This window comes from Microcaecilia unicolor, chromosome 8 (assembly GCF_901765095.1).
Source record: "Microcaecilia unicolor chromosome 8, aMicUni1.1, whole genome shotgun sequence".
Lineage (NCBI taxonomy): Eukaryota > Metazoa > Chordata > Amphibia > Gymnophiona > Siphonopidae > Microcaecilia > Microcaecilia unicolor.
In genome coordinates, this window is record NC_044038.1 from 185,534,281 (window position 1) to 185,552,872 (window position 18,592).

At 43.0% G+C, this 18,592-nt stretch overlaps 2 protein-coding genes across 2 annotated transcripts in view; both read left to right on the forward strand.

The window, feature by feature from the left end:
* The window catches only part of LMAN2 (lectin, mannose binding 2), a 26,252-nt gene extending 21,766 nt beyond the window's left edge, over window positions 1–4,486 (forward strand). Inside the window, exon 8 of the mRNA XM_030212940.1 lies at window positions 801–4,486. Within this exon, the coding sequence (XP_030068800.1) occupies window positions 801–961 (161 nt within the window). The 3' untranslated portion in view covers window positions 962–4,486. The remainder of the gene's footprint in view (window positions 1–800) is intronic.
* On the forward strand, window positions 3,435–18,204 carry B4GALT7 (beta-1,4-galactosyltransferase 7). Its single transcript, XM_030213439.1, has 7 exons — window positions 3,435–3,464; window positions 7,930–8,091; window positions 8,179–8,519; window positions 9,511–9,736; window positions 10,119–10,202; window positions 17,031–17,135; window positions 17,754–18,204. Exons 1-7 carry the CDS (start codon window positions 3,435–3,437, stop codon window positions 17,907–17,909), a joined length of 1,104 nt encoding a protein of 367 aa, XP_030069299.1. The 3' UTR covers window positions 17,910–18,204.
* The last annotated feature ends 388 nt before the right edge of the window (window positions 18,205–18,592 follow it).

An 18,592-nucleotide genomic window follows, 5' to 3' on the forward strand; every position in this document is an offset into this window, starting at 1 on the left:
CCATGGGGGCTCACCAGTGTACCAGCTCTTTACCTATCTGACCATCTCCTGAACCAGCGTGCCTCCCTTACATAGTATCCTCCTTCATCGAGACAAGCAGCAGACTCCTTTAGACCTATAGGAGCCATTCGATCAATTTTGGTGCACTACAACTTGCACTAGCCTGCATAGAGTCCTTAGCATGAAGGGTCGGTTCCAGGAGTGTGGAAGCTGGCAGAACTAAGAGTGAAGCCATGTCAGCATCTACGCCCTGGGACCTTCCACATGCGCCAGGTGGCTCAGGCTATTGTGACTTTATGCCCTTCCCCCCTGCTGTTTCCTATGTTGGTAGTTGAAGTCCAAGCATCCTGTCTGGATGTGGAGCCTATAATCTTTGTGGAGGACCTTCTTCACCCCCCCCCCCCCCCCACCCTTTCAGGATTTTGTCCATAAAATTCTAAAATCCCATCCATCTCTTCCTCTTCCTTGTAACCTCTCTCACCTTTTCCTTTTATTGTTCATTTGTGCTCCTTATGTCCTGACATAAGGAAGCTGGTGTTAAAAAAAAAAAAAGTATATATTTGTTTGTCTAATAGTGTCATCTTTTATTCTTTTTGTTTTGTTAGTCCATTTGACAGTAGAGAAATAAAAGGTTAAACACAACCACCACCCTACTGAATAACTAAAAATACTGATTAGAGGGAGCATGGTCTTCTTGTGAGAGAAAAAGAACCTTTTTGAGGCATATTTTCAAAGTTTTGAAAGTATGCCTTTTTATCTTCATTATCTGCTGATGACTCTTTTGTCCTCTTTCTTGGCAGACAACGTGGATGACCCTACAGGAAACTTCCGCAATGGACCTCTGACTGGTTGGAAAATCTTTCTGCTGCTGCTTTGTGCACTCCTAGGAATTATCGTCTGTGCAGTGGTGGGAGCTGTTGTTTTCCAGAAGCGTAAAGAGAAAAACAAACGCTTCTATTGAATACTACTGCAGGAAACTGGAACTTTTTTACATTCAGACTACTTAAGAGATTATTTTTTAAAGCTATTTCCAACAAAATTATAGATTATTTTCATATTCCTCCTGAGGAGAGCCGGAAGCAGCAATGCGGATTTAGAGCATGTAGTAGATGTGAGGGAATGATTTTGGGGGGAGACACATTCACAGCTTTCTGAAGGGCAGAAGTTGGTCTGCTCTCTGAGGGACTGGAATCTATTTTTCCAATTTAATCTTTTTTTTTTTCCTTCCTTTTTGATTTACAGTTCAGATTAGAAATTAAATTGGACCCAGTAGTAGGAACAACTTGCATGTCAGGTGGTGCTTAGATGGCAACTGACTGCATCAACTAGGCTGGTGCTGTGCTGGCTTGTACGGTCAGTCCTGCATTTAGCGATATGGTTTAGGATGGGCTAGAAAGAGGTTCAACGGAAACTTCAGTAATTTGGAACATGAGGACAGTGCCGGGCAGACTTTTACGATCTTTGTTCCGCAAATGGCAAGATAGTTTTGGATGTGCTGGAGTGGGCTTTGACAGCAACTCCAATATTTGGAACATAAAGACAAAGCTGGGCGGACTTCTATGGTCTATGTTCCAGAAACACCAAAGAAAAACCATGAACAAGTATATACATTCATTGTTGATTTAAGAATTAATAATGAATGTGACTATTGGGCAGACTCGATGGACCACTGCGATCTTTATCTGTCACTATGTCACAAGGGAAGAAAAATTGGGTTCTTGGGAAATTCTGAGGTCCCTTAACCTACTTTAGAAGGAGGAGAAAATGGGCCACCTCAGCAGTAAGGAACAAAAAGGGGGGAGAGGGGTGGTCCTCTCCAAATTGGACCTGGTGATTGGTCTTTTACCAGGGAGAAGTCTTGCAGCAAGTTTCTGGACCTCTGGTTAGACTGATTTTGCATAAATACTGGAGAGGGTTCTTGCACTCTACTGCAGCTTCCTTATTTTGAATGACAGCTTGTTGCAGTAGTGTTAACGAAAGGAGTGATAACTGGTAACTGATCATTTATAGTAGGTATCAAAGGAAGGACAGATATCTAGCTTCTGAGACTGGACTCTTGCAAAAAGTGGAAGAGACCTACACTGCAAAGGCGTGTGGAATGCTTTTAGCTGACTGGTCACACTTGTGCATAAACGTTTAAAATGCTAGCATATTCATGCTGCCTAAATGCTAGTCTGCACCTACCGTCTTACGCATTGTATTTGCAATGGAGTGAAGCATGGGTGGGACTCCCATTTACACCAGCTGTATGGCTGGCATTAGAGCTTGCACCCAAATGTTAGGCTGCTGTCAGGTGCCCTGTCATAGAACTTGCCCAACTGTGTGTCCGGTGCAGTCTTTCAGAATTAAGTTCTTCATTGGTAAAATGTGTAATTGGTTGAACCAGCTTCCTGCAAATTTCCTGGGCTTCTAGGAGCTGGACATTCTGACACTGGAGCTGCTGGTTTTTACTATTTAATTTGACATTTACAGTCCATTCAACCGTTAAGCTGTAGGTGGAGAACAAACAATATTTTGAGTAACAGGCTGTTGGTACAGGACCAAGTTGCATACAATAGGTAACAGTTACATAGTAAGTGAGTTTTTAAGAAATGGTTGAATGAGGGTTTTTTTTTTTTTTTTTAAATAGAAAGAAACGATTACACAATAAACATGTTAATTCATTAAACAGTGCTGGAGGAAGCTATGACATATAGGCCAGTTTTTAGTGGCACAAATCAGATTTTAATTTCTAGTTTCATATTTTATTTTATTTTTTGGTTGGGTGGGGGGGAAGAGATGGATTTCAGACCTTGCATAGCAGTGACATATGGTGGATGCAGACCTCGAACAACAGTTGTTGCAATGGTAGTGCTAGATTGGAGGGGAGGATTTAAAGGAAAGTGGGAAGTAAAATGCCAGTTGGACAACAGTGTCATGGGCTTTCTGTGACAATCAGCCAATTAAGCTGGAAACCCAGAGGAGCAGGAGGAGGAAAGTGGCCAGTTCAAAATAAAGGAAATGTAGAATTGCAAGGCATCTTGAAAAAGCAGGGACTGAGGAGAGAGACTCGACACCCCTGCAGCCTGTCACTTCATTGAATATGGTTGTAGGAGTGCAACTTGGCTCTAAGTTCTAGTCTCTGATGTTTTGAACTGTGCAGAACTCTATACCAACAAGCTTGTATTTGTAAAACCGAATGAAAACCTGACACTGCTGAAGCAATTGAAACACATTTGTTGTGAAATACTGCTACTGTTGTGTGAAAAATGTAAGTTTAAAATAAACATTAGTTTTCATATCCACAAATGGATATCAAAATGCAGTTAATAACAAATTTCCCTCTCTTCCCCCCCCCCCCCCCCCCCCCCCCCCCGCCATACACATACCCTTCAGAAGAAACACTATAAATCTACTATCACCTTCAGCCTCGTTTATCATGGCTTACAGTGATTATGGTAGAAAACCTAAAAGTAATGAAAGAGGTAAGGGATTACTTACTAGAGAACTAATTGCTACTTGGTCCCTGTTCCAATCAGCTTATTATAAAGTATTTAAAATAAGACTTCTCCCCCTCGGTGTCATATTTTGATTATAACTGTTCCAAACCATCAAACATTTTCTCTGTTTTGGAAAACCATAAGCCTCCCAAACAAGGAATTGATGTACTTGATTCCTTCCTTTCTAGTAGGTGGGGGGTGCTTAGTGGCCATCTGGCTACCAGACATGTTTTAAAAATTAGAAGTGTATCCCCCTTAGATTTTCCACTACAAGCCCCTGTTCAATCTAAGATGTTCTGATGAATTAGTAATACTGTATCCTGAAATAGACAGGTACTGAACTATCACGTCCAAAGTTGGCCATGCCTAAAATAAATGATGGAGCCCAGGCATTTACCACATAAAGGGGACTATATTCTACCTGACTTATATAATTGTGATTGGGTAAAATACTCTCTATGCAGTGTACAAAAAGAACATTCCCTAAGGTCAGCATTGGAAGTAGGCCCTGATATACCTTTTATATTGTAGAGCATCACCCAGTCCATTACCAAGATCCTTTTTTCCATTTTTGCTTAACCTCTCATATTTCTAATGTCCTGTAACTTATAAAGTGCTTTGTGTAATCCCGATATGGAAACATTCCTCTCTGAAATTTCGCTGAAAAAAAATCCTATATGGAGTGTTGTTCCAATCCAGGGGAGGGCACATAATAAGCAAATCTGGGTGAAGAATTTTGAAGTGTCTATGTAGAGATGTTTACAGTATTGATGCCCATGGTTTGATTTTGGAAATGATGAGCCATGCACTGTCTTGTCACTGGCTACATATTAGGAGGACACTGACCTTAATATGACATTACCTTTGACCCTACAGCCAGTACATTTTACCTGTGATTGGAGCTTTCCCAACAGCTCTGGTGTATTGATGTGAGTTGGAGGGTGTGGTCTGATAAGAGAGTTAATTGTATTGAATTATGTCTGTAAATAAAGGAACTCTATGAAACACAATATGAAATTGTGTACATTTGTATTACATTTTTCTTAAAATAGAATGATAGTTGGTAAGACCCCAAGGCCCAACTCGGCTCAGTTTATTCCATAGTACAGGGCCAGACTGCAGCTGATTGCTTTCTCTTCCTCTAAGGATCCTCTGCTCAACTCATGCTCTTTTGTTCCTGTAACTACAGTGTTTTGTTGTCACTACATCCCTTGGAAGGTTATTCCAGGCATGCAGCACCTAACAATTAGCAATTTTGCTGTTAATGGCATCTTTGTTAATTGAAATTTACAGCCGTATCCCCTCTTCAACTCTATCCCAGATATGTAGCTTTGCATTTATACTTTTTGTAATAGTAAATTAACCAACTTTGAGTAAATTTTAGTCAGTTCATCCATCCAGCTGCCTTTACTTGTTTGACTTAATAAACCTTTAAGCAGAATTTCAGAAATATGCCTATAAGCTCTTTCAGCTCATAACAGCACCTTTCACTGTCCCAAAATCCACAAAAAAAATATTAGAGAAGAGGAACAATGCACAGAAACCTTAGGTGAAAGAAACCTATTACTTTCTCTAACAGAAAAACCTTGATTGTGATTGGTTTCACTCTGGTGGAAGGGGCGGAGCTCCATCTTTAAAATTTGATTAAGCTTTTGGTCAGTTACCCTGCCTGTTCTTTTGGAAGCAATGACCATGGCACAGGGTTATTACCCCTGACACAGCTTTGGCGAAATGGGGATTCCCAATCGGATACTAGGGATCTGTTGACATGCTGATTTATTCCTGCAACTGTTAAGAAGACATGAGCTAAGTGGATTATACAAATTGCTTGTTGTGGAGTACACTTTGATCTTTTTGTCTGTGGATGGACATGTTTGTTTGTTTGTTTTTTCAGAGAATTGAAGAAATATACAATGTAGTGGAGTTTTTTTTTTTCTAGACCTGTGATGGTGTGTGTAAGCCACACTGAGCCTGCAAATAGGTGGGAAAATGTGGGATACAAATGCAACAAACAAATACTAAGCTTGAGCCTTAAGACTAAGATTGGCTGGTTTTGCGGAGGTCTTTTTTTTTTTCCACTTTTTTGTAAGTGTAAAGAAAATATCTGAGTATTTTCATGTGTGTATTTTAGGATTGATTGGATTTTCTCATTGGAAGATGTATTGCTCGTGTGAACTTGTCATTTTTGTTGTTTATGCCACACAGCAGTATAGCTAACAATTGACCCCCTGAGGAGTGCTTTAAGAGCATCGCACGAGGAGGCTAGCGAAGTGTCTTTGATTTTGTTGAACTGACAGTAATCATGTAGAGCCTTTTTGACCATGTCTATAAATTCAGGATCATTAAAAAATTTAGAATCAAATCGCCATTGTGGTCTTGGTTTTGGAGCCTCCTTGAGTACTTGAAGTTGGATAGGTGTGTGTTCTGATAGCATGGTGAGCAGTATGTTGGAGTTGGAGACTAGTTGAAGGAAGGAATTAGAATAGAAAGAGATCAGTTTGGGAATGAGTATGATGTGGTATGGAATAAAATGTATAATCGAATGTGAAGGACTGGAAACATCTCCAGACATTATTTTAAGCCACTCTCTGCCTACTGCTTCCCAGGTAGGACAATTAGTTTTGATTCCATTAACCATTTCTTCTATAACTGAAATTATTTCACCTTCTTGTTCTTCCTCTGGGCCTATTTAATTGTGCTGTATGCAATAAGCATTTTCTTATCAAACATTCTAACCTACAAAATGTCAATCTTAGGTTTGATGGCAACTTGGTACACTGACACATCGTACTTGCATTGAGCTATTCCACCTAATTATGCTTATTTCACCAGTGGAGGAGTGGCCTAGTGGTTAGGGTGGTGGACTTTGGTCCTGAGGAACTGAGTTCAATTCCCACTTCAGGCACAGGCACCTCCTTGTGACTGGGCAAGTCACTTAACCATTGCCCCATGCAAGCCGCATTGAGCCTGCCATGAGTGGGAAAGCGTGAGGTACAAATGTTAAAAAAACAAAACCTGTGCTTCAAGGTGCAGTGGAGGCTTAGCAGTCATTTTTTTTTAAATCTTTCCTGCTCTCTATATATTACAACTTTGTTACCATTTGTAGACATCCTTCATCTTAGAATTCATGATTCTGTTTCTCTGGACTTTTTATTCATACACCATCCTCATCCTCCTTCAATAACATCCTGGACTTACATTCAAACACTGGATAAATCCTGCATGAATCATAAATATCTGATCATTCTCAGTGACTTTAACATCCATACTGATGTTTCTACAGCCTGCTTATCCCATAACCTCAGCACTTTACTTTCTGATCTAGACCTGAAACATGTGCTAGGTCCTACTTGTAAGGATGGGCACACACTAGATCTGATCTAGACCTGAAACGTACTAGTCCTACTCATAAGGATGGACACACACTAGATCTGATTTTTGCACCTGCTATACTTAACACATTTTTACATTTTCAAGCAGCTCATCCTTTACCCTGGGCAGATCATTACTACCTGTTATGTCATAGATCCATTGTCAATTGGTACTACTTCTTCTAGGACCCTTCTATTAGGGAGCTACATAAAGTCTCAGCCAATTCTCTTCTTGCAAGTTCTATTCTTGATAGAAACGATTTTTCTAGCTCATTGGAATTCCAGCCTAACCTGTCCCTAGCCCACTCAGCCCTTGCTGCACCCTTCCAAACAAGAGATCTGCATGAACTGTTTATTATTTTGACTCATGAAAGCCACATCTCTGAAACAAGCTCAATACAGAATAATCCATTTGTGCAAAAGAGATGTGGTGAAGATGTAATTCCATATGCCCCAATGAAAAGAGTTTAATTTTATTTCCAATCTGATAAACCCATGAGTAAACAGTATCCTTTGAAAGGTAGTCATGTATTACTGTATTGTACATAAGTGTAGAAAAATTAGCACAAAATACAGGTTTATTAGTGCTGTTTCCGCCAGTTACAATAATTTTTGAAGCTCTTTTAGTAATAGTTTTTATTTTATGATATTTATATCTATATATGGGAAGTTTTAAGATAAACTAAAAGCTTTCAACTAAGTAAACGAGAAAAATCTTTTGTCCTCATCCTTTCAAGGCACTGCCTATCCAGGAACAGCTTTTGACTTTTTTTTAATCATCTTTATTTAACAGTACAATAATCCAAAGTCATATAGAGCCGATTACTTTTACAGATGGATCACGCCTAGGCAGTCCATTATTTCTACTAATCTCAATAGCGTTTGCTATTGTTTTGGGTGAACCAATGTGGCGATAAAGCTCCTCCTACTGGCTTTAACCCACATGATGGTCTACAGGGGCTCTGCTCACCCCGCCTCCTGTTTTATCCAACCTCCTTGCTCTGCGTTTCCGACGGAGCGTCCCCCTACCCTTACTTCCGGAGCCGTTTGTCAACGGACCGAGAAGAACCTGTATGTAGCCAAGGAGGATTTATGCATCCTCGTTGGGCTCGTGCTGTGATGCCGCGTCCTCTTCTCAATCGAATCTCCTTGTACGTAGCGGTGGCCGGTGTCGGTCCCCGGTAGCGGGGGATGAACCCGTTTCGGAGGAAGCCGGCAGTAACACTGCGAGGAGGCGGCAGGTGAGTGGCCTTGTGGTGAGAGCGGGGTGATGGGCTGGTACCGGGGACCCGCCTCTGACTCTCTCTCTCTCTGTCTGTCCGGTACAGGCCGTTGCTGCTCCGGGATTCCTGTTTCTGCAGTGCAACATCTTCCGCTTTTTCGTTAGCTGCCTCCTGCTGGCCGTCCTATCCCTGGTCTGGCTACACTTCACTTGCTCGGGCGACCTGGGCTGGCGCCGCCGGGAGCCAGCTCCCCAAAAGGCCTGCCCCCCACAGCCCCCCGGCTCCTCGGAGCAGCTCTCCTGGGGTCCCCACCGGCTGGCTGTGCTGGTTCCGTTCCGAGAGCGCTTTGAGGAGCTTCTGACCTTTGCACCGCACATGCACAGCTTCCTGCAGCAGCAGAAGGTTCAGCACCGACTCTTCATCCTCAACCAGGTGGACCATTTGAGGTACACACACACGCAGCATCTTCTCATCCCTCACTGTTAACATCAACCCACGCAAACACCTGATCCCATTCTCACTAACGGACAGACAAGTCTAAACTTATTCAAACTATTTAGTTTACTACGTGAGTGGATGCTGGTTTAAATTTTTTATTCTGTTTGCAACTTAGAAATGCAGAATACTGATTATTCAGTGTTAAGACTTGGTGCCTTTTGAAAGAATACTGGTATATAATGATCCTATTTACTATACAAATGGAAAGTTCTGTGGATGTGATATGCATTTGATGTTAGTGAAGGCTGCCTCTCATTCCCCATTCTCCCTGGGGAGGAGGGGAAAGTGCTGTTTGTCTCACATTAAGGGCGATACTCTATCCCTTGCCCTGGTTTGTGTTTTCTTTCCCTCCACCAGTGTGATGCTATTCGTTATCAATCCCTATCTGTATCCCTCTTTTGATTGAGGGCCTTGAGGCTGTCTTTCTGCTATGCTATTTTCTCTACCCCATACTTTCTCATTTTAATCTCATGTTCCAGTGAGCTGAGCTAATGGATGCTTCTGGCTCACATAACAGACATAAGTGGTAATGATTGGCCTATTGACGCCACCTTCCGTTAAGAATAATATAGTAGAGGGCTATTCATAACAGTATTGTGTGGCTTCAGAGCATGGATACTAAGTAAGCTGACTGCTGTAGAAAAAATTGTCATATCTTTATCTGCTGTATTTGAGAAATGCTAATAGGTTGTGTTAGTAAAAACAAATTGCATTGGGCTGTAGTCTTCTTAGTAGAAATTCAGACATAGGGCTTTTGTCAGATTTGTCCATCTTTTTCTCAGAAAGTGGCAGAGGACAGCAGCTGTAGAGAGAATGCAGACATTACTATTGGTTAAAGTATTTTTCTCTTTTTGGCTCCTTGTGTGCTTGTCTTGGGTGTGGAGGTTTTGTAGAGGTGTATTTTCTCTCTGTCTCTTGTTCATATTGTGTCTGTGTTAGATTTAACAGGGCCTCGCTAATAAATGTTGGCTTCAAGGAGAGCGGTAATGACACAGATTACATCGTGATGCATGATGTGGACCTGCTGCCACTCAATCAGGACTTGGATTATGGGTACCCTGCTAATGGCCCTTATCATGTGGCATCACCAGATCTCCACCCCTTATACCATTACAAAACTTATGTGGGAGGAATACTGCTACTTACCAAACAGCATTATGAAATGGTGAGGCATCCAGAAACATGTCTGCACACGTATTTAAGGGGATGAGGAGGAAAGATCCTATGTGGCATAAATAGGGGACCTGCGGAGTGAAGGAAAGCTGGGGGGGGGGGGGGGGGTTTGATACAGTGGTACACAGAGGGTTACTGAGTAGGGGAGAGAGCACACAGAAGGGCTCCCAGGTGACTGATTTTAACTTTCCCTATTGTTTTGAAGTTTCTATGTATGAATTAAGACTTACACCATCTTGATGTCTGATGGTTCAAAGGTGGTTTAGCAAATTCTTTGTTTAAACATTTATTGGTTGAGCAGAGGAGAGAGCTGAAAGGGGAAAAGTACTTGTATTTGCTGACTACAGTGTTTTCTCTCTCTCTCCTGCTTTCAGTGTAATGGAATGTCTAATCGTTTCTGGGGATGGGGTCGTGAGGATGATGAGTTTTACCGCAGGATTAAAGGTGCCGGCCTGCAGGTAAGGTCCTTCTTTCTGTTCCCCAGTGTAACCCCCAGTCCATATCCTCTGTAGATTCCAACACGCACCCTGGCCATGTTCTGTTTCCCCCACCCCCCCCCACCCCCCCTTCTCACACATTTGGCCATCCTGGATCCCACTTTGATTTAATTGAGTCCTTCATGTTCTCTCAATAGTTACATCTTGCTTTTCTGTAGTTCCCATTGCCCAGATGGCTACCTACAGCTGTAATGCCACTGTGACTTCCCCACCCGCTGTCCTATAACACCAATACCTCCCAATCAACTTGTGTACCCACAGTCCTATCATGTTGTGAAGCCAACCAATAACAATGGAGGAAAACTATAAACAAGTTTGGTAGGCTGGTTGGTGGAAGTTATGTTAACTGGGACATGATACCACAAAGTCATGTAATATGGTCACATAACACATAGATAATGTATACAAGGAATAGTTTATCACTGTAGAAACAGGAATCTTGCTAGCTCTGCATAGCAGTTTTGCTCCAGGCTGGTAAATTCATCCATAGGAACAATAGAAAGGAAAAAGGCTGTTTATATGTACTACTTATGAATTGTAATTGGCAAAGCAGTAATCAGATGTCTATCTTCATATTTGTAATAAATAAGCTTCTATGATACATTTATGATTGGCTAATGGTGTCTCTCTTCCTGTGTTCTTTTTTTTTTTTTCTTTTTTTATTTATCATCCTTTTTATTCAGGCAATTCAACATATTCACACAATGCAAAGGAAATTACAACATAATATTTGGTCTGCCTGAACTTTTTAACATTTTTTTAACTCAGCCCCTCCCCCCCCTTCCTACCCTCTAACCCTATCCCCCCCCCCCTCCACAAATCACTTCAAGAGTTCAAGATTTTGCTTCTTGCCACTGGAGTGAGAGTGTCCCAAAATGGAGACCAAGTGTGACAAAACTGATCGCCTCTCTTGGAGGCTAGGTCTCTTATACCTTTCTTTTCTATGGCACAAGCTTGAATCATTGTGGACCTCCAATGTGCTATACTCGGATGGTCTGTTACCAACCACAGTTGCAATATGACACGCTTTGCCATTAATACTGCCCTTTTCAAAAATGCTGTGAATCCTGCCGGCGCAGGCCTCTGCGTTTCAAAGAGATCAAACAGTTGTTTAGGAGTTGGTCTCCATGCATGATTCCAAATTTGGGAGACGTGTTTGCTCAGTTCAGTCCAAAAGGCTTTAACCGGCGCACATGTCCAATACATGTGCCCCAAGTGAGCCGTGATACCATTACATTTTGGGCAATTGTCCAAGTTTCGAAGCATGGCTTTATATGCTCTGTGTGGGGATACGTGTAACCGAAGCAGAAATTTATATTGTAGCTCCCACCAGGTAGCATTGTCTGTGATGGTAGAGATAGATTTAAGGCATTTGTCAATCTGCTCAGGATGTAGATTAATCTGCAATTCCTCATTCCAGGCTTGCGCCACCCGGTGACAGTCAATTTGTTGCAAAGAGTCCCTCAAACCACGGTGAAAATAGCTCAAGGGTACTCGCGACTGTACCTCAAAACCCAATATTTCATTACATTTTTCCCAGGAAACGTTAGTTAATGATTCTGCCGGTAACGAATTTACATAGTGCCGTAATTGCATATATGCTAACCAGTCATTCACACTCAAACCATACTCTTTCTTCAATTCCTCAAATGTTTTTAATGTCCCTTGCTCAGTTACCACATGGAATAGGTACCTAATTCCCACTGTAGCCCACCTCTGGAAAGGGACCAAAGAGCCACCCGCCGGGAAAGCCAAATTACCCCTTAGGGGCAGTAAAGCCGAAATCCTTGTATCTAACCGAAGGATCCTGCCCATCCATCTCCATGCGGCCCTCAATGGCGAAAGGATCGGTCGATAAGGGCCCAACCCTGGTAATTCTCTGGAGGGCGCATGGAGCCAATAAGAAAATTGCATTTTTCCCAAAATTGCCACTTCTGCCCCTGTACAAGAGAAAAAATTTGTAGAGCGGAACCAGTCGGACAGATGTCTCATACTGCTAGCCAGGGAAAACAATTTTAGATCTAGGAGTCCCAAACCCCCCTTTATGCGTGGTAACAGTACTTTACAAAATGGCAAACGGGCCCTCTTTTCCTGCCATAAAAAATGTGTCAATTTTTTCCGCAGCCATTGTTCATCCCGGGGCCTCAAATGAAATGGCAACATTTGAAATACGTAAGTCCACTTGGGGAAAAGGACCATATTATAAAGCGCTATTCGTCCCAATAAAGTAATAGGGAGTGCCTGCCACCTCTGCAAAGATTCCACCGCTCGTTGCTTTATCGGCCCCATATTAAGTTCATAAAGCTCCACTAAATCTGCGGGAATATGTACCCCCAAATATTTAATACTGGAGTTCGCCCATTGAAAGTGGAATTTCCCCTCCCACTGCATTCTAATGTCCGATTGAATAGGGAGGGCCACGGACTTATGATAATTTAAGGTAAACCCCGTCAAAAAACTAAATTCATCTAAATTCGCCATTAAGTGCCGCACCGACGAGGCAGGATTAGTCAATGTCAGAAGGATATCATCAGCAAATGCCAACACCTTGACCTCCAGCGATGGCATGCTTATCCCCACAACATCCGGGTCCCTCATGATCGTTCTAAGTAGTGGCTCTAAGTATAATAAAAACAGTAATGGGGATAAAGGACAGCCCTGCCTAGTACCCCTCTGTAACTGAAATGGAGCAGACTGAAGCCGATTCGCAACTACTCGAGCAGAGGGGTTATTGTATAATGTTGAAATCGCCTCCATGAACCAGCCCCCACGCCACCATGATCCAGCACTTGAAACAAGTAGGCCCACTGCACCTTGTCAAATGCTTTTTCGGCATCCAGGCTTACCAGTCGTTCTCCCATGGCATGACTGCGTGCAATAGACAACAGCACTTTTCGTACATTTACCGTTGCTTGACGACCCCTAACAAAACCCACCTGATAATTCCAATTAGTGATGGCAAATGCCGCGCAAGCCTGTCTGCCAAAACTCGGGCCAAGATTTTTATATCCACATTTAACAATGATAGGGGTCTGTAGGCTTCTACTTGGTCTGGGGGTTTACCCGGTTTAGGAATCAATGTAATAAGTGCTTCATTTTCACCAGATGAAAACCAGCCTCGTTCCACCACTGCATCAAAGTATGAAATTAGGGGCCCTATCAACTCCGGGCCCAAGATTTTATAATATTCACTCGAAAAACCATCTGGGCCCGGAGCCGACTTCAAAGGAAGGGACTTTATCACCTGTTGGATTTCCTGCACCCTGATGGGTAGTGCCAAGGAATTGCGAACTCGCGGCTCCAAACGCGGCATACCTGCATCCTCAAGGTAATCTTGTATCAGCGGGACCTGATGTTCCCCCGTTTCAGAATATATCCCTGTGAAATATTTCTGGAACGCAGTTACAATCTCTGCTGGCTGCGAGAGCCGGGACCCATCTTGCAATTGGATATATGAGATAAATTGATTTGTTTTCTTAACTCTAGCTACTTGTGCTAATAGCCTACTGGACTTATTTCCATATCTTTGAAAGTTAAGCCGCCTAGCATAGAATAAACTCTGATATTGTTCATGAATCATTGTGTTCAGTGCTACCAAAGCAGCTGCCATGTTTTCTTGGTTTTCCTTAGTTGGATTAGCTATGTGGCGTCTCTTTGCAACCCTGTATGCCGATTCTAAACGTATGATACCCGTCGCCAAGCGCTTTTTACGGGCACTCATAAAGGCAATGACCTCTCCCTGAAGAACTGCTTTTGAGGCCTCCCAAAATATTGTTGGCGCCACGTCAGGTTGTGCATTCGTCTCTACATAAAAACACCATCGATTTCTCATATGATCTACAAATGTTGGATCTTGGTAAAGATAGGAAGGGAAGCGCCAATATCTTCTACAGGACCCTCTAACATCTAAGTCCAACTCCAACCCAATTACAGCGTGGTCCGAAATCTCAGTGGGACCTATGAAAGCGTTCCTTACTCTAAAAACCCAGGACTGTGTCAACAAAATGTAATCAATCCGGGACCAGGTAGAATGTACTTTAGATTGGTGAGTATAATCCCGGGTATCAGGGTGCAGCAAGCGCCAAGGATCGACCACATGCAGGGCTCTACACAAGGCCGACAAATCCTTCCCACGGCCCAGCGCTGCTATAGCTCTTGGGGAAGATCTATCCAACTCTGGATCTATGACTTGATTGAAATCCCCCGCCCACACCCACGGGGCATCCGCATATTGTAATCCCAGTGCTATTAAAGATTGAAAAAACTGCGGGCAATAAGTGTTTGGGCCATAAACAGCGCAAAGGTAAAACTTTGTTCCCTGGTAATTAAAATGCACCAGCACCACTCTCCCCTCCGTTTCCCTGTATATCAATTTGGAGTGACAAGGGATACCTTTTTTTACCAAGACAACCACTCCACTTCTTCGATTCCCGGAGGAGGAGTAGTGACATTCCCCTACCCACTGCTGACAGAGTTTGGCAAGCTCTACATCGGACAATTTTGTCTCCTGGAGACAGGCAATGTCCGCTCCATGCGCCCTCAATTGTGATAAAATTTTATATCTCTTCACCGGGGAAGTAATCCCCGCTACATTCCAAGAAAGGATATTCAACCGAACTTTACCCTGAATCTCTAAAAATTAAGAATTGAACTGTCCCAATTCCTCCCATCTCGAGTAACCCCGGGAGCCCAGCCTCCCCCAAGGTTGTCTGCCTCCAATTGCCAAGCCTTTGATTATCTTTTCCCCTATCTCCCATTCTCCCAGCAAGAACAACTGCCAACATTTCCACTCTCGCTTCCAGCTCATTCACTCCATCTTTCCCCCCAGCCCCCCCCCCCCCATAACCATTCTTGTACACCATCTTCTGGTGTCACTAGGGTCACTCATCTGCTAGGGACCCCACTCCCCAAAATTCAAATTATATCACTGTTCACATCACATACCCTTTCCACCAAACATTTTACCTACATACTACATAAGTGTCCCAAAAAAACTGTTCAAAGTCCACTCCTCCGTGTGGTAGAATAATCCCAAATTGGCTGGCTGGCATTCCTCATGGAGTAGGAGCCTGGTCATCAATTTCTCTGTTTACAAAGGCTGTAGCCAGCTGCTCTGAATCAAAGCTATGCCATTTCCCATTCCTGTAGATCTTGAGGACAGCAGGGTAGGACAGTGTGAAGCGAATCTTCTTCTCCACTAGGGTTGTGCATAATGGGTGAAATCTCCTTCTCTTTTCCTGTAACCCAGCCGAGTAATCTGGAAAAATCAGAATCTCATGTCCTTCAAATGTTAAATTGCCCCGTTTGGACTTAAATCCCTGCATGATTTCCTCTTTGTGGCTATAATTATGAACTTTAAGAATAACCACACGAGGCTTCCTTCCTTCCTGATACCGTCCCAGTCTATGGGCTCTTTCAATGCTGAGGCTTCCCCTACTGTCTGATAATGCAAATTCATGCTGTAGCCATTTTTCTCCATCACAGACTCAGGAATGCCCACCAGCCTCAAGCTGGATCGTCGCGCTTGATTTTCTAAATCATCGATTTTCACTGCCTGCGTGCTAACCTGTTTTTCCAACTCTGTGATCTTCGGTTCAGTAGCATGCCACGTGTCTTCCATGTCCGACACACGCTGTTCCAGCGTTTGGGTACGCGTCGCTAACCCCTCTATAGTGGCGTCCAATTTTCCCAGGTGGACTGCTAGGGTGTCGAACCTCGTTTCCAGGGCTGCTTCTATCACCTTGAGATCTGGGCCAGCTGGCGTTCTGAGAAATCATCTCGCGCCACTTGTGCTTCGTCCGCCATTTTAGGTTCCGCCGGTGGAGGTGAGGATTTCCCCTTCTCTGTTTTCACGCTGCGTTTCGCTGTTCCAGCTGGCATCGCGACCAAATATTGGTCCATGCACCTTCCCGCAGCGATAGACAAGGTTAGAAATTGTATTTCTTTATTTTTTCCGTGATTTTCGGCCGTATGGCGAGTGGGGTCCCTGGAGCTCAGCCACTACGCTGCCGACGCTCTCAACGCATCACATGACCTCCCTTCCTGTGTTCTTTAATCCAAATTATTTTTACCCAGGGAAATAAATGTCTGAAAGTGTATCCTTGTATCTTGCAGCCTGTCTGATAAGAGGGCATAGGTTAAACACAGCCAAGGAGGTTTTTCTCCAAGCAAAGAGAACTTCTCTAAGGCTGAAGTGTAGTCCCCTCCCCAGGGGCAGGGGTCGGGATTACATTCCCTATAGCTGCCATCCTGTAACCTACCCTTCCATTCTTGTTTTCCTGTAAGTGCAGGTTAATGCAGTGGTGGTTAAAACGGTGGTGGTGTTTTTTTTTTATTACACCAACTTAGGAATATTTGTACATTATCAGAGAAATGTTATATATTATCAGCTCAATTGATTTTGAGATTGCAGGTTTTACAAAATACTGCCGCTAAGATGGTGTTTAGGAAGAAAAGATTTGATCATTCTCCTCCTTGTTTAGTTAAGCTATATTGGCTTCCTATTGAGGCTCAAATTTCTTTTACATTGGCTTGCTGTACTCATAAAATGTTTGATGGTTTGGGCCAGATTATTTGGTAAAATTATTTTATTTTTCTTTAGTTTATCGTCTCCTGTATTTTCCATCTTTTATGGGAGTAAAATATAAAAGATCACAGTTAATCTTTTTTTTCTTCTTCTTATAATTCTGTATTTTTATAATCTGCTTTGAACCTAATTGTTGGGAGTTGGTGGAATATAAGTACTGTATCATCATCATAGCTTTCTTCTCCCTCCCCCACCAAACACAGCTTCATCGGCCTTCTGGAATCAGCACCGGATATAAAACTTTCCGCCACCTTCATGATCCTGCTTGGAGAAAAAGAGACCAGAAACGAATTTCAACTCAGAAACAGGTAAAACTCAAACATATCATGTACTGAGGGAGGAGAATGTCTTGTTTCCCTGTACGTATTGCTTACAGAAAATTCTCTGGCAGTTTTGTAGCAAATTTGCATACACTTGCATATTCTGTTAGCTTCTAAAAATTCCAAATTTACATTTGTCATTTTCTGATTTGTCCATTTATTTGGCTGTTTACTGAGGGAAATGGATCTTAGTAAGTGGTGCTGGAATGGGAGTATAGCATATAAAGGAAGTGGTGTGGGGGATGGAGAGAGTGTATCTTGCAGGAGGGAAAGGGAGACTGAATTTCAGGGATGGGGGAAGGAGAGAGTGGGATCCAGGATTAGGAGAGGGTAGGGTGGATGATTCACTGACATCCCTCTTCATGTTACTAGTCTCCTTTTTCACTCGCACCCCTCACTTGTTCTTATGCCTCCTCTGATCCTCTCATTTACAGCCTGAGCCCTTATTTTCTTCCTGGCCTTTCGCCCTCATTCATTCTCTATCTGATCTCTTCACACCCTCTTGTCCCATCCAGTTATTCTCTTTCAGACCTTTCTCTATAATATGCTGTAGGGAAGATGCGTTCTACCTCCATGATATTTAATTCTCTCTCCCTCTGCTCTCAGGAACAGTTTAAAGTGGATCGGGATGGGGGATTGAACAATGTGCAATACAGCATACAGTCACGTACGGATGTCACCATTGCTGGAGCCCCCTGCACTGTGCTGAACATCGTGTTGGAGTGTGATCATAGCCAAACCCCTTGGTGTCTGCTTAGCTGATGTTGGCATTGCTGGGTCACAGAACTGAACAACATTAAGCAAGGAACTTAGCAGCTGAAACAAACAAGACTGGATGAGCTCCTCACTGGATCTTGCTGTCTGCTGTAAGGAAGCAGCAGTTCCCCACAGATCCTTTAAGCAGCTCTGTTGGAGTCTCGTGCTTTGACTCTATCTTGTCACCAGCTGTGGGGCCTGCACTGAGCACACAGCTGGAAATTGAGGGCTTGCTGCTGTATCAGAAGTTGAAATAGTTTTTTGACAATAGAAAGATTTTCTGGTGAGCTTTCTCCTTCAACACCATCGATTATGCTCTCTCTCTACCTTACCCAATTTCAGAAAGTTGTAGTGAGTCTCTAAAAGTTGCATAAAGATAGTGGTAGATCTGGCCTCAGTATGTGTGAGGAGGAGGGTTTGTGTCAACATTCAGGTGTGGGGAAGTTTTATATTGCTCATAGGAGGTGGTTTTCTTCTCTGCTACCATCTGGGTATGGTCCGTTTGGTAAAGAAAGCTAACTATTATTATTAACTGGTCAACCTTGCAATAAGAGTAGAAGTCTACTAAGCCAGGGTTCACGGTTTGAGTCATTGTAATCTGGCTTTTGGCTGGTTGGGAATGCAGTGTTCCCACTGCTTTGAGGTTCAGATGCACTAAAACTTAATGAGCCAACAACTGGTTCTAGCCA

What these genes read in the sequence shown, in the direction of transcription:
- B4GALT7 (XM_030213439.1), top strand. Translation starts at nt 3,435, where the DNA reads ATGGTAGAAAACCTAAAAGTAATGAAAGAG. An exon ending in AACCAGGTGGACCATTTGAG is followed by an intron (nt 8,520 to 9,510) that starts GTACACACACAC and finishes TGTCTGTGTTAG; the next exon opens with ATTTAACAGGGCCTCGCTAA. An exon ending in CCAAACAGCATTATGAAATG is followed by an intron (nt 9,737 to 10,118) that starts GTGAGGCATCCA and finishes TCCTGCTTTCAG; the next exon opens with TGTAATGGAATGTCTAATCG.